This window comes from Natator depressus, chromosome 5 (genome assembly GCF_965152275.1).
Source record: "Natator depressus isolate rNatDep1 chromosome 5, rNatDep2.hap1, whole genome shotgun sequence".
Classification (NCBI taxonomy): domain Eukaryota; kingdom Metazoa; phylum Chordata; order Testudines; family Cheloniidae; genus Natator; species Natator depressus.
The window spans coordinates 21,172,287-21,186,148 of NC_134238.1; the positions used below are offsets into that span (position 1 = coordinate 21,172,287).

General features: G+C 44.1%; 1 protein-coding gene and 1 long non-coding RNA gene across 2 annotated transcripts in view; one reads left to right on the forward strand and one right to left on the reverse strand.

Moving 5' to 3' along the window:
- Positions 1 to 13,862, reverse strand: part of ALPK2 (alpha kinase 2) — a 68,876-nt gene that overhangs the window by 10,810 nt on the left and 44,204 nt on the right. The window contains 4 exon segments of the mRNA XM_074953904.1: positions 1,813 to 1,861; positions 8,453 to 8,670; positions 11,393 to 11,481; positions 11,604 to 11,878. Of these exon segments, the coding sequence (XP_074810005.1) occupies positions 1,813 to 1,861; positions 8,453 to 8,670; positions 11,393 to 11,481; positions 11,604 to 11,878 (631 nt within the window).
- LOC141988070 (uncharacterized) lies at positions 5,790 to 12,100 on the forward strand. Its single transcript, XR_012639648.1, has 4 exons — positions 5,790 to 5,809; positions 6,444 to 6,552; positions 10,596 to 10,687; positions 11,805 to 12,100. It is a non-coding gene; the product is annotated as an uncharacterized LOC141988070 (long non-coding RNA).

The window sequence follows — 13,862 nt, forward strand, 5'->3', positions numbered from 1 at the left end:
CTCCCTGACATGGGTTATCCTCACAGAGGGATTAAAGGGGCCTGTGCTTTTAGCTATTGTCTTATAGCAGATTAAAGATTAGTAGTACTTTGGGAGAAGTGGAAAAGAATTATAACATAAATGGGCTAAGCTTTTCATTTCTGATGTGGAATTCTATATATTTGTCTCTTAAGGAGATCTAAAATAATTGCAGAGCCACTTAGAGACAGGTTGCTTTTAAATGCCTTGTACTGTGTTTGACAGCTCCAAGAGGTTTTTGTTTTTGCGAAGCAGGGGGCTACAATTTACAATTAAATAAATGCCAGCAAATCGTTAAATGAGTTTCCTTTGTGCATCAAGTTATGAGACTAGATATAGTTGCATTGGACATTATCCCTCCCTCACCTGCCTTGCATGGCTCGCAAGAGCACCCAGTCAAGCCTGAGAAAACAAGAGGCATCTGAGTGTGTCGTGGGAGGAGTAACTAACACACCGAGTCTGAAATGTGAGAAGAGGGGTATTTATATATAAAGACAAGGTGCCACTGTTTTCCAGAAGTAGGAGGGATGTTTAGTTTTAGTATCACATAACTAATAATGACAGTATCTGTAGGCTCCTGACCTTTCCGCCGAGCCCAGGACTCTCTGCCATGCTCAAATCTCTTCCAGCAAACCATTTTATTCTTCAACATGAAACTTAGGAAAAATGTCAAAACAGAAGGAAGTTCTTCTGTCCCCCACACGATACAGCTCCCAGAGGCTTCCCCCGGCCCCTTTGAAAGGAGTGCTGAAAGGAGAACGTGCCCTTTCCTTCACTCCTGCTGCATCAAGGTCTACTGCAGGATCCCATCTCTCATCTGCAGCTCCTCTCCGCTGAACCACTTGCTGACTTTCACAATCACTTGCTCCCTTCCCAGCTGGGTCTGATCACTGAACAGGGCTTGCTGGCCCCAGGCCCCTGGCACTTAATGAGGCAGACCACCTTGTTGCAATATCCATCAATCCATGGCCGCTGCCAGCAAGTGCGAGTTGTGGTATGGATGCATCCTATTCCTGGGACATTGTGTGTTTCATAACAGTTATTCAATAGCCATCAGATAGTAACAACTCTCAGTCACTTCTGGGCTTGGCTGGCCTTGAACAAGCAACCTAGACAGGATAGACTGGGGCTGCCAAACATTTCAAAAAAACAAGTGATTTTTGGATGCCTCATTTTTTAGGTGCTCAAACTGAGGTGCCTTAACAAGCCTGATCTTCAGAAGGTGATTCTTCACCACTTCTGAAAATCAAGCCCTTATAAAGTATCTCAAGATGGGTACACAAAATCACTTTTGAAAATGTAGGCCTGTATCCCACTACCCATCCCCTGAATCATCACATCTCCCTGATTTTTCAAATAATTTTGCATTGTGGATAAGATAGGAACTGAAGCATTAAATATCGACTGTTCTATTGATTTGTATTGCATGGGAGATAAAAAAAAAACAAATAGAAAAGAAAATCTTGGTGATTATTTGTTATTTTACAAGGAACACCAATGACATCTTATTTGTTCCAAGATAAAGTGTTTATGAAGAAATTCTGCAAAGCAAAACCTCCAGTTTGTTCGCTTTTCTTCAAAGAGGAAAACAAATGTGTTTTCTTGATAGGAAGGTTCCCATTAATATTTTATGAATGTGAGGAGGTTAACAGAAATTGCATTGGGATTGTTTTCCCCCCTAAAGTTATGGTGAGAAATAAACCTCCAATGCACCCACCCCCATCAGGTTTACACTGTGAGGAGTTTGAACCACAATACAAATATATTTCATTAAGAAATATGTCTTTCACTCACCCTTTGGCCAATGTTGCTATGCCAACGTCAGTTAACTTCATTCCTACACCTACAAAACCAAAACAAAACAGGGAGCTTGCATTATACCAGGCTTTCTAGGAGTGTCTTCAGATTTATAGCCTTATAGATGCAGCTAGGTATTCTTTTATTGATTATAGTTTCTTTCAGTCATCTCTGTGTAGTGGCAATATTTTAACATTCTCCCCTCAAACGTAGGGTTTTTGCTCTGTGCAATTCACAACACTAGCAGCAGTCAGGAGCATTCCAGTGATTTACAAACAGGGTGATAAATGGAGCTCTAAGGCTCTGGAATGTTTCCGACGCTGGAGGGTAACTGAGGAGCCTCACTTCAACTGTGGCATCTTAAAGGAACATCTAAATCCAGCATCAGAACATTTATCATCTGCAAAGAGATGCATAAGGGTCATTTATTGTTCCTAAGTTTTGGGATTTGGATGTTTGCAAGCTGGGGCGGGGTACAGTGTATTCCAATGTGGAAACCACTTTGCATATCAGCACCATGGCCCAACAATCTTTGCTCTCTGTTTAGTTTTTTGGGTGACCAATAGGCACTAAATTAAACTCTTCACTCAGTGTTTCCAAAAAGCTCTTATGCTTCCCACTTTTACCCCACTTTTGTTTTGCTAGCCATTGTGGGGAAATCCCTGCCCTGTGTTGTGAGCTTGTGCTGTGGAAAGATGATGATGCAGGGAGCCTCCTTCTCCCTCAGAGCAGGTGTAGGGTAGGATACAGATCTAGCACTTCCTCAAGTGCACCGCAGGAAACAAAAGCTAATGTGCCTTGCAACATTCACAGCCAAGCCATTCCAAGGGGATGTGGTCAGCAGGTTTGGGGCATTGACAGGGTCCAAGTGGTCCCCCTTTGTGAGGATGCTGCTGTCAGCAGCAGATACACCGTGCTCCTTTTTTGGAGCAGCAGTTGTAAGAATCAATACAGAGCATATAACCCCCAGGCTCAGATACTAAGTCAGCTGCTCTGCTTCCTGACTCTAGCATGCCTCATACTCATAAGGCCAGGAGGAATTTGCCCTATAGGCTTTTCCCTGTTAATTCATTTGCATTTGTTTGGGGGGGGAGGGAGGAGTTTCAGCCTTCTCATTTGAAAGGGTAAGGGGTGGAAAGATTCCACGTTTCCTTGCAGAACCCCAGCCAGGACTGTTGCTCTATTTATTCCCTCAACAACTGAGTGAACACATACACTGTACTTTTTAAAAGGCCAAATATTTGCACAATGCGGATGAGCGAGGCATATAATGGTGTCATGGCAGCGTTCTCTAGACAGGAGGAGGGCATTCCTTCAGACGCGATCAGGAGCCTGGGTGTGAATTTTTCCGTTGGTTTTAATAGATGTTAGATGTTTAAATGCAAGGCAAAGTGAGGGCACAAGGTGCTGTTTCTAGAGTCTTCTAATTCACAAAGCAGTTCATAAATCCCAGAGTGGTGGGGTGAAAAGCAGGCATTAGTCAGCTTTGTGGTAAATGTTCTGATTTACTAAGGTGCATTTGTAATAAAATTAAATCTCCTAGTAAGAGTGTGAGACTTTTTTTCTTTTCTTTCCAAGCTGGTTATTTACAGAGACACAAGCCACGCGAAAACCTCCCCTCCCCCGGATTGGATGCTAATGAACCTTTTTAAAGCACTTGCCACAGCAAGCAGCTAATCCATTTCTTTCCTGTGAGTGTGGATAACACACAGAAAGCCAACACCACACCAGAGCTCACAGGGCCTGTGTTAGGGAGTAGAAAAGAAAATATCAGAAACCTCCCTGCACAGCTTTTATTCTCTCCCATGTGAGATGCCCTATCAAAAGGCGGTGTATTGTTGCAATTGTCCTCCCCACATATTTGTATTGTTCTCTAGTCACTTTGCCAAAGGCACTTGTAATTAGTATTGATTTTTTTTTAATTACCAGGTGGGTCTCAGTGCTTCAATTAGACAAAAAGAATATACTTTAGAAAATCCTATGTCCCTATATAATAATTTGACTGCGGTTCCACTGGCATAATGCTAGTTTGAATTGTTATTTCAGGGAAAAAAGACTATTACAATAAGTTTTTGATAACAGTAATTTACAGATATTTTTATACTGACAGGGTATCATCTAATTAGCTAATTCCCATGAACGGTATTCTTTATTTGTACTTCAGTAGAGTGTAGGAGTCATGAACCAGGGCCCCATTGTGCGAGGCATTGTACAAACAAGCTCATTGGAAGCTGGAGCCATGGGATTTCCTGGGTTGCATAAGAGGTTCAGGTGTGATTCCTGAATCCAGGCTCTCACTACCAAGGCCAGAAAGGACCAGGAGCATTGCAAGGGCAGCATGCTTAGCACAGCAGGGGGAGCAAGTCAGGAACGACACAGTTAGACTCAGATGAGAGAACCATATGTCCAGAACGGGCTGGAGAAAGTATAACACAAGCTGAACAGTTGGTGGAGTAAGGAGAAGTGCTGCCTAGGGCTCCAGAGAACAAGCTCCACTCCAAGAGACCCAATTTAAAGCTCCAACTAGGACAAGGAAACGGTTTTAGCTTGTTGAGAGCACAGTCATCGAAACACATCATGGGGCCATTCAGAACTCACTTGTCAAAACATAGGCTGTTTTGGGGGGGGTCAGATCCTGCTGTGTGTTACACTCTGTCAGTCCCACTGACATCAGCGTAACTGAGAGCTGAAAGTGGCCCTTGGTCTGTAGCCTAGGACAAATTATTGAAGGTGAAATTCCTCCTCATGTAGACGACCAGCACAAAGACTACACCATTTAAATCTGACTTTTATCCCTATATTAATGTTTAAGTGGTGCAATAGGCTTCATGCTATTTAACCCCATGGTTACTAATACCATCATTAATATCTGTATGGGACAGATTGCCCCTTTTGTCCTCCTGCTGTAAGATAATGTACAGCCAACTGAATGGATGGGTTCTGTGTGATCAAAGGGTTTCTCATGCTCTAAATTCCTTCTCTTGCATCCATAGCAAAGCTCCTTTTGACTTAAGTAGGCATGGGTCAGGCTTGAAGGCTGCGTCTAGACTACCACTTATGCCAGCAAAACTTATGGCACTCAGGGGTGTGAAAAAAATACCCTCCTGAGAGACATACGTTTCTCTGGCACAAGTACTCATGCGTACAGCATTATGTTGGCAGGAGAGGTTCTCCCACCGACATAGCTACCACCACTCATTGGGGTAATTTTATTAGGTCAACGGGAGAGCTCTCTACCATCAGCATAGAGCAGCTACACGAGTGATCTTACAGCGGCGCTGCTGCAGTGGTACAGCTGTGCTGCTGTAAGCTCGCTAGTGTAGACATGACCTCAGGCAGCTAAAGCCTTTGAGCTGTTACTGACATGCCACTTGAGATGCTGTATGGAATTGTGACACACTTTATAGTGTTATTATTAATACTAATGTTCTAAAATTGAAATGAATCGGGCTAGATATGCCGTGTAAGGTATCTGTGAAAATGTTATGATTTGCCAAGTATGATAATCTTGCTTATATGTTTGTATCACCTTTGTATTGTGAGTTATAGATATGTAGGGTATATCTGCATTTCCAAACTTGTGCTGTGCATCTGGGTGACACCCCCAAACAGATTGCCATCAGCACTGCCTAGCCTGTTCAATGGCCCATGGAGGGTCATCAACTGTACAATGAACCCATTGAAAGGAACCAGATGAGTCAGCAGGACATGTAGGGGCATGCCTATAGACAGAACTCTAAGGCTTTTCCATGCCATGGGCTGTGAAGCTTGTGTTTGGTACAAAGGAAGTACAAGCTGCATGGCCAAAGAATATAAAAGGCAGCTGCATCATCTCCATTTTGCCTCCATTCCTGCTTCATACCTCTGGAGTAACTTTTCTACAAACTGAAGCTCTGAACAACCCATCCATGCTGTGGATGTATTCCAGAGGGCTTTCAAGCCGGCAAATTCATCAGTACTGCTAAGAACCTGATATATGGATGTTGAAGCCTCCGTATGTATCTGGGTGCTTTATCATTTAACAACTCTCTTCTTATTCTTTCTTTATTTTATAATAAACATTTAGTTTTAGATGCTAAAGGATTAGCTGGTAGTGTGGTATTTTGGGTAAGATCCAAACTAATACTGACCTGGTAATGTGGCTGGCCTTTTGGGGTCTGAAGAACCTTTTGTATAGTGAGCAAAGTTTTTAAATAACTTCTCACTGTACTGGACCTATGAACTGATTGGGAGCCAGAGAATTGGAATGTAATAAAGGGGGCTATGTGATCTCTTTTTTCAGCTTCTTGATAACCAGTGTGGCGGATCAGAAGCACAGTTTGTGACTGGTTGGTGAGTTTAACTTTAGTGTTAACCACCAGTTTTGGGGGTATCTGCTCTCCCTTTTGCAGCCTGCCCTGACCTTGGCATTTTAAGTGAGAGCTGCTCCAGGCACACTGGCTCACACTACTTACGTTGTGTTTCTGAAATAAAGGCTCAAGACAAAATGTTCCAACTTTGGTGCCTGAAGACTGGGATTTAAATACATATTTAGACACCTAAACATGTGGCCTGGTATTCAGAGGTGTGGAACACCTGCAACTCCTCGTCTGGGTTATAATGCCTAGTAATAATACTGTTCTTTACAGGGGACTATGCTTGATGCCATGGAGTGGTTGTATGTTCCAATGACCCTGGGAGACTGTGACGGCGGGAGTTTTAACTCCTGTTAGGACTATCCAACAGAGAGGTCAAAGGGTAAGGACCAGACAAAAAGAAGCCTGCTGGCTGAGCAATAGGCCAACAACCTATCCTTGTAAAAGAGCTGGGTTATAGAAACACAACAGGAGAGCCATTCTGTCAAACAGCACGATAGACAGGGATGGCGGAGCCTTGTGGGTACTGCAAGCGATGTCTGATGGTGTGGGAAGGATTCTGAATGTGGGGATAAAAGGTCAAGAATTAAATACCAGAGCTACAAAAGGAATTAAAAAGGCACTCGAGAGAGAGACAGTAAGTGTGCTCGCAGATGTGCGACCAGGACACTGCACATGATCTGTTCAACAGGAATCTCTCTGGTCCTCATCCAGGAGAAGCAGTTTTATGTGATAAGGTTAGTGAGTGAGAGTAACCCATGCCTGCTTGGTGTGGCATTCTGTCCTTTTTTGGGGTGGCTAGACCAGCCAGAGCAGGGGCAGGCAAACGTTTTGGCCTGAGGGCTGCATTGGGTTTCCAAAATTGTATGGAGGGCCTGATAGGGGAGGCTGTGCCCCTGCCCCCTATTCGACCCCCCCCTGCTTCTCGCCCCCTGACGGCCCCCCCAGGACCCCTGCCCCATCCACATCCCCCCTCCCTGCTCTCTGTCTCCTGACCACACCTGGACCCCCCTGCCGCCCCACCCAACCCCTCCTCTCATTCCTGACTCCCCCCCTCCCCCGGGACCCCTACCCCATCCAACAACCTCTTCTCCCCCGGACCTCCCATCCCTAACTGCCACCTGCCGTCCCATCCAACCCCTCTCCTTCCTGACTGCCTCCCCGGGACCCCTGCCCCATGCAACCCCCCCTTCTCCCTGCTCCCTGACTGCTCCCCCGCTGCCCCATCCAACCCCTCCTCTCCTTCCTGACTGCCCCCCCCCGGGACCCCTGCCTCCATTCAACCCCCATTTCCTGCCCTCTGACTTCCCTGACCCCTATCCACACCTCTGGCCCCTGACCACCCCCCGAATTCCCCTGCCCTCTATCCAAACCCCCCTGTTCCCTGCCCCCTTACCGCGTTGCCTGGAGCACCGGTGGCTGGTGGCGCGGCTGCACCAGGACAGGCAGCCGCACCCTCCTGCTGGAGCCAGCCACGCGCCGCACAGCACAGAGCACCGGGTCAGGCCGGGCTCTGCAGCTGTGCTGCCCCAGGAGCTCACAGCCCTGCCCCCCAGAGCACTGAGCAGGCGGCGCAGTGAGCAGAGGCTGTGGGGGAAGGGGACAGCGCGGGAGGGGTTGGGGGGGAGCCTCCCAGGCCAGGAGCTCAGGGGCCGGGCAGGAGAGTCTTGCGGGCCGGGTGTGGCCTACGGGCCCTAGTTTGCCCACCTCTGAGCTAGAGATTGATAAGCCTGCTACAGCCTTGGCTAAGAGAGATGCGTCTTTTAGCTCATGCAGTAGAGGATCATGTGTTAAATGCAAGAGCTCCCAGGTTTGATCCCGGCTGCCGCCGACTGGGGTCAGTCGGCGTTACATGACCATGCTCAGCAAGTTTAGTATGTTGAAAACAGCAAAGAATAGAATTGTGCTGAGGGCATATGTACACAGCCTGTGGCCATGAGATTCCCAGCCTGGGTCGACAGACGTGGGTTGGCGAGACACGTGCTAGCACTCTAAAAATAGCTGTGTAGACAGCACTTTCAAGTGCACTGCCCTCATCCCTAGGCTTCAGAGTCTGAGCTGCTGCCCAAGTTGTAACTTCAGTGCAGATTACGCAGCTATTTTTAGAGCACTAGCACAAACCCCCACCCCAAATCTGTCAGCCCAGGCGGGGAGGCTCACTACCTCTGACTCCACAGACGTACTATGAAAGTCTGTCCAGTCACTGGGAGACTGAGTGATTGGGTGTCAGGGTGATAGCTGGAGGAACTGTCACATACTGTCACAAGGATCAGAACTCTCACCTTGAAAATCTGTAACCAGCAAATTTCCATTGGTTTTCTCGTACAGCCAGTGCTGGAAGGTGCAACACTTCTGACCAGCTTCTGAGTCTTTTCTCATGAAATTTATTTCCTTGCCATCCCGGACAGAATACTTCACAAATTCTCCAATCAGTTCCTCTTCCACGGTTGCATAAGGGATATTATTCTCAGGACGATGAACAAGGAAAATAGGAATGATCCTGAAATCGAACCCAATAAACCTTAATGATCTCAGTCAGGGAAAGTGTAAGAAAGAGACTTTTTGTCCAGGAACATGCAGTTTCAGACAATCAATAGAAAAGATACTAGGGCTGAGTCAAGTTTGATCGTGGGAAACATTTTGATCTGCATTGGATATTCTATTGTGCAATGATCTACAAATTATGTAAGTTCTGTTTCATTTACTGGGTCAAATCTAAACCCCTCTGCATTAAGTTTTCAAAGCATAATTGCTAATGCTGTCCTTGTACATTCTGAAAATGAAGGCCTACTAATTTTTGGGTCCATTGTTTTAATGGTGCCTTTTTGACAACAGAAGGCCTGATTTTTAAAGGTGCTGATCTTCCACTGGCTTCCATGGCAATGTTATCTGTGATCAGTGTTGATGCACTGCAGGGCTTGGGTTTCTCAATTTGTGCACCTAAAGCCAGAGGCATCCAAAGTTAGTTAACACTTTTGAAAATTCAGACCAAAATAACTCTTTTGCCAGACAATAAGAGGAAATATAAGAACTTCTTTTTAGGGGGCTTATTAGATTCTTAGTACAGACTGGCTCAAGCCAAAGCCTTGGAGCTGAAAATCCCTGAACTTTGGTGAAGTTTGTGTCTAGTTCAGAACTCCTCAGCTGACTCCAGGTGAAATTTCACTTGGAAATTCAAAACCAGGCAAAACTCACTTGGTTTTCCAAACTCAAAACTTGGGCTAATTTTGCCAAAAGGTTTGCAAAGCCTTCCATGAATGTGGGCTCGGTTTGCCAGACCCTGGGTTCACTTATGGTTCGGGATGGAATAGGTATGAAACTGGTTGCGGTCCAAATCCAGACAAACTGTGGCAGTTTTGCTTTGAGTTATGGGATCTTCTCAAAGACACACTGAACATAAAGTGAAACTGATGAGCTTTGCATGTCCAGCTAGCACATACTTGAATCTGTTAAGGATTCTAGAAACTACTTGTCTCACTGCCAACACGAACCTCTTGTTTACCAGAATTCATTGCTGCTGCATCTCGGCTTCTGAGAAGTGCATTGAAACCTCACAATGAGCCTGATTCTGTTTACATATCTACTGAAGTGACACAGGAGTGCTCCTGTATGGAGCAATAGTCACTGCTTTACCGGAAGATATGGCAAACCTCAGAGAAGTGTGGTCCTCTCCAGTCACATGCCTTCCTGCATCCAACATCATCCCTTAAAGCAATACTGCCAAAATGGTGGTGGTCACACCCAGAAGTACAACTCTCAAGGACAGTCCAGTACTTCTGGAAATGGCAGTGTTCAAGGGGCCTGATTCCCAGCATAATTTGTGTACACACAGCTCATATTGAAATGAATTGGAGTGTTGCCCATATAACTGATGGGATACAGAGGCCTGAGATGGCTTGGAGATAGGGCAGATGGTCACGCACTTGGAGAACTCTTCCTTTTTGCTCTTTCAGGCCTGGTCTACACTTAATTTTTACTGGTATAACTATTTTGTTTATGGGTGTGGTTTTTATTTTTATTTTAACCGATGTAGGTAAATGGGTAAAAGCCCTAGCGTGGAGCAGGAATGCTGGTATAAAGGGGCCTGACACCTGTCCAGTTATTCCCTTTGCCATTTGGGAACAGCTGTACCCTTTTATACTGATACAACGGTGTCCTCACTAGCAGCCCAGGATGTGAAGATTGCAGATCTGGAGGAGGAGGCATGTATATAAGTTATTCTAATTAGTAAAGATGGAAAGAGGTGGTGTGGATACCAACACCACCTGCTGTTTTGGATAAAGCAAGGGCTTAGCTTACTGTTCAGCTCCCTTTGGGTCAGCATCTAGATATGTTTTATTTCACTGTTTCCAAATGGAATCATCTTTCACTATATAGAGAGACTACTGGGAAAATAGTTAACTCATCCACTCTAATCTTTTTCAGAGATTCAGATGCAGCTGAAGCAGATATCTTATGTCATCTAGAAGGAGATGGAGACTTAGGCTGCTCACAGGCATGTGAGATTTATCCTTGAGGTGAGTCATGGACAGGTGGAATTTCAACCATCCTTAGGGCATCTGACTATGTATGGTAGCCATACACAGGAACAGCAAATCCTTTGAAAAAGATCTGAGTTATCTGTTGCAAAATTCACGAGGTGTCACTTCCCAACCTGAGGTGCAGCGATGGGTCTGTACTAAAACTACTCATCTGATCTTCACACATAGACAAACCCTCTCTCTACACTGGAACAATCCTTCGATATGAACATCTCAAACTTGGGAAGAGTCCAGAACCAGAGCTAAACTTTGTGGCTTAAGCACAAATGGGCTCAGGTGACTCATCTAAACAGAAGAGACTTAGTACCAGCTTTCAGAAATGCTAGGGTTTTTTTGCTAGGTTTTATTTTTAATTGAGAGCTTTGGGGTTTAACTCTCATCTCCCACTGGGTTTACACTGGTGTACTTGCACTGACTTATATAGATTACTCTTTACATCAGTGTAAGTGAGATCAGAATTAGGCCCTCTGCTTCTGAATCTCTGGTACTCACTGGATTTTACTCTTTTTCTCTATAATTGGAAAAAAGAATCATTTTTACCATTTCGTCATTACCAAGTATGATCTAAGATATGACTGCAGTGGTACCCCATATGTTCTCAGCATGCCTGTTTTTTCTTCCCCAGCAATATTTTCCAGGAGCCAGATGGCCAGTGTAGCTCAGAATAATATATATACTCACTCTGGCACTTCTCCAAAGCCTTCCAAAGATTCTGCTTCTGCTGCATATATCTTGGCGTACTCTCTTGCAGTATTTTGAACATAGCATTCCTATATTACAAACAGGAATGCCAATGTAGCGTTACTGAAAACATTTAACACAGCCAGCTATTTGAAAATTTCAAAGCCAGCTCTTCCCACAATGTTTGTTTACAGAGGAAAATGGAGTTTACCTGCATTGCCAGTTTGTAGTTCTTCTGAACAAGTTCATCCTTGGTTTTGGTCCCATATGAAATAGCAGTGTGCACTTTAAGAACACAGGGATGACCGGGGCTGAATATAGGCACTAGGCCTTGCATCACTTTACTTCGAAATGCTTTCCGGTGCACCCCTTCGCCAAAGTGTAACTCTTCCGTTACTATTCTTCCATGCAGGTTGCCACCGAAATAGCTATCGCTGAGGAAATCTTCTCTGAATATGAGCTGAATGAATTCAATCTCTTCCAAACCTAAAACACAATGAAACTGTGTTCTGTACAGCATCTTTCCATATACACAGTAAATTGCAAAGAAAGAGACTGTTGAGAGTGAAAAGAAAAGAATAGGGGAAAGGTGGAAAGAAGGTTCTGATGGGGAAAGAGAAGCAGAAGAGAATGCTGAGACACTATGGAGGGACAGAGAGGGAATCATATTGATGGAGTAGAGAGGGAATTAGAGAGCTACAAGGTCCATGAGGTAGGCTGGAGCAAATCCACAGTGGATTTTAAAAACAAGAAGGGCAGTTTTGAACTGGATCCTCAAATGTACATGAAGCCACTACAGTTGCTTGAGAACCTGAAGTTGGTGGTGGGGATGATTTGCTTCAAATTTTTTGGTCCTGGGAGAAGGCAGGAAAGTTGGGCCATTAAGTCTACAAAATATACACACAGCTAGGGTGTGCTCCATTTGCATGTGTGATTGCACACCTAATCTCCCTGCAAATCAGGCCTAATCTTTTTAGAAAAGCTTGAAGACGTGAGGTTGTTGTCGATTCTGCTTTAGCTTATTTTACAATTTGAAAAACAATGTTTAAAAATTAACGTTAGCTTTCAGATTTCTTCAGTGCAGAAACCATGTTTACCTGTGTGCTTGTACAGCACCTGGTTCAAGGAGGTCCCAATCTGGACCAGGTACTACAATAATATAAATAATAATTATAGCATCAATAACGTTTTTCAGATCAGTCCCAGAGCTGCAGAATTACATGCTAAATCATGTATCTTGAATAGTTGTGTTTTAAAGCTGTAAGCACTAGGTTAAAGATCTATTAGAAATCAAAGAAGATAATAGGAGGACTAGGAGGGATGGTCTAGGTAATACTTAGTCGTGCCTCAGTGCAGGGACTGGACTTGATGACCTATCGAGTCCTTTCCAGTCCTCCATTTCCATGATTCTATGACTTTTATGTCACAGGTGGTTTTGTGTAGACTCAGGTTCTCCATAAAATATTGTGTCACATTCATCTGTGGGGTAACTGCATTGATTTCAGTGGGGGTGACACTAGGCATAAATTTGAACCATGGTTTCTCAGACTGTTACCTGTGGATTTTATAGGTAGCACTGAGATGACGAACATCTGCTTAAGTTTGTTAAAACTGAATAAAACTGCAGAATTACTGACTTCAATTTTCCAAATGTGTGGAATAACGTTATCAAGAAAATACAGACAAAATATTGGAGGAAGAAGAAGCAGGGAAATACAAAAAGAGTAAAAGAAAAAAACAAAGTGGGGAAAAGGGAAAGATTATAGAGGAAAACGAACTAAAAATTCTACCTGCGTTACAGATCTGCAGAGTAGGGTGACTAGATGTCCCGATATTAGGGACTTTGTCTTATATAGACAACTATACTCCCTGCCCCCTGAAAAAAAAAAAAAAGTATCCCAATTTTTGTCACTTGCTATCTGGTCACCCTACTGCAGAGTTATGCAGAGTGAGGACTACTCTCATCTCTCTATGTGCACACAACTTCTCCTGTGTTAATGAAAGGTGAGAGAAGAAAACCTAAAGCCCTAAGTGCGCAGTACAAAGTCTTTCCTCTTACTAAAGTGACTGTCTATGATTTAGATGATGTAAACCTTTGACTCCCTTTGAAGCAAAGAATGAACAGTGTATGTATATATACAGTACTATAATAAAAGGGCTCCTTATCTCCAATTATAGTTCTTTTATCAAGTTATACAGCATTGCTAGATGAAAAGCCCTCCATTTGTTTGAAAGAGGAAGTGAATGATTAATTCTACTCCACAAAGAGAAACAAGAAAAAAATCAACCATCTGAATGAAGTAGTTGACTAGTACAGTATGTTCAGAAATGATAAATCAATTTGCAAAGCGTTGTCTATCTTTAGCACATGCATAGCAAGATGTGCCGGTCTGATTAAATAAAAGATAACACATGGGGAAAATATTCCAGATCTCCATGCTTGCCCTTCTCCTTGGGTAAAGTTACACAG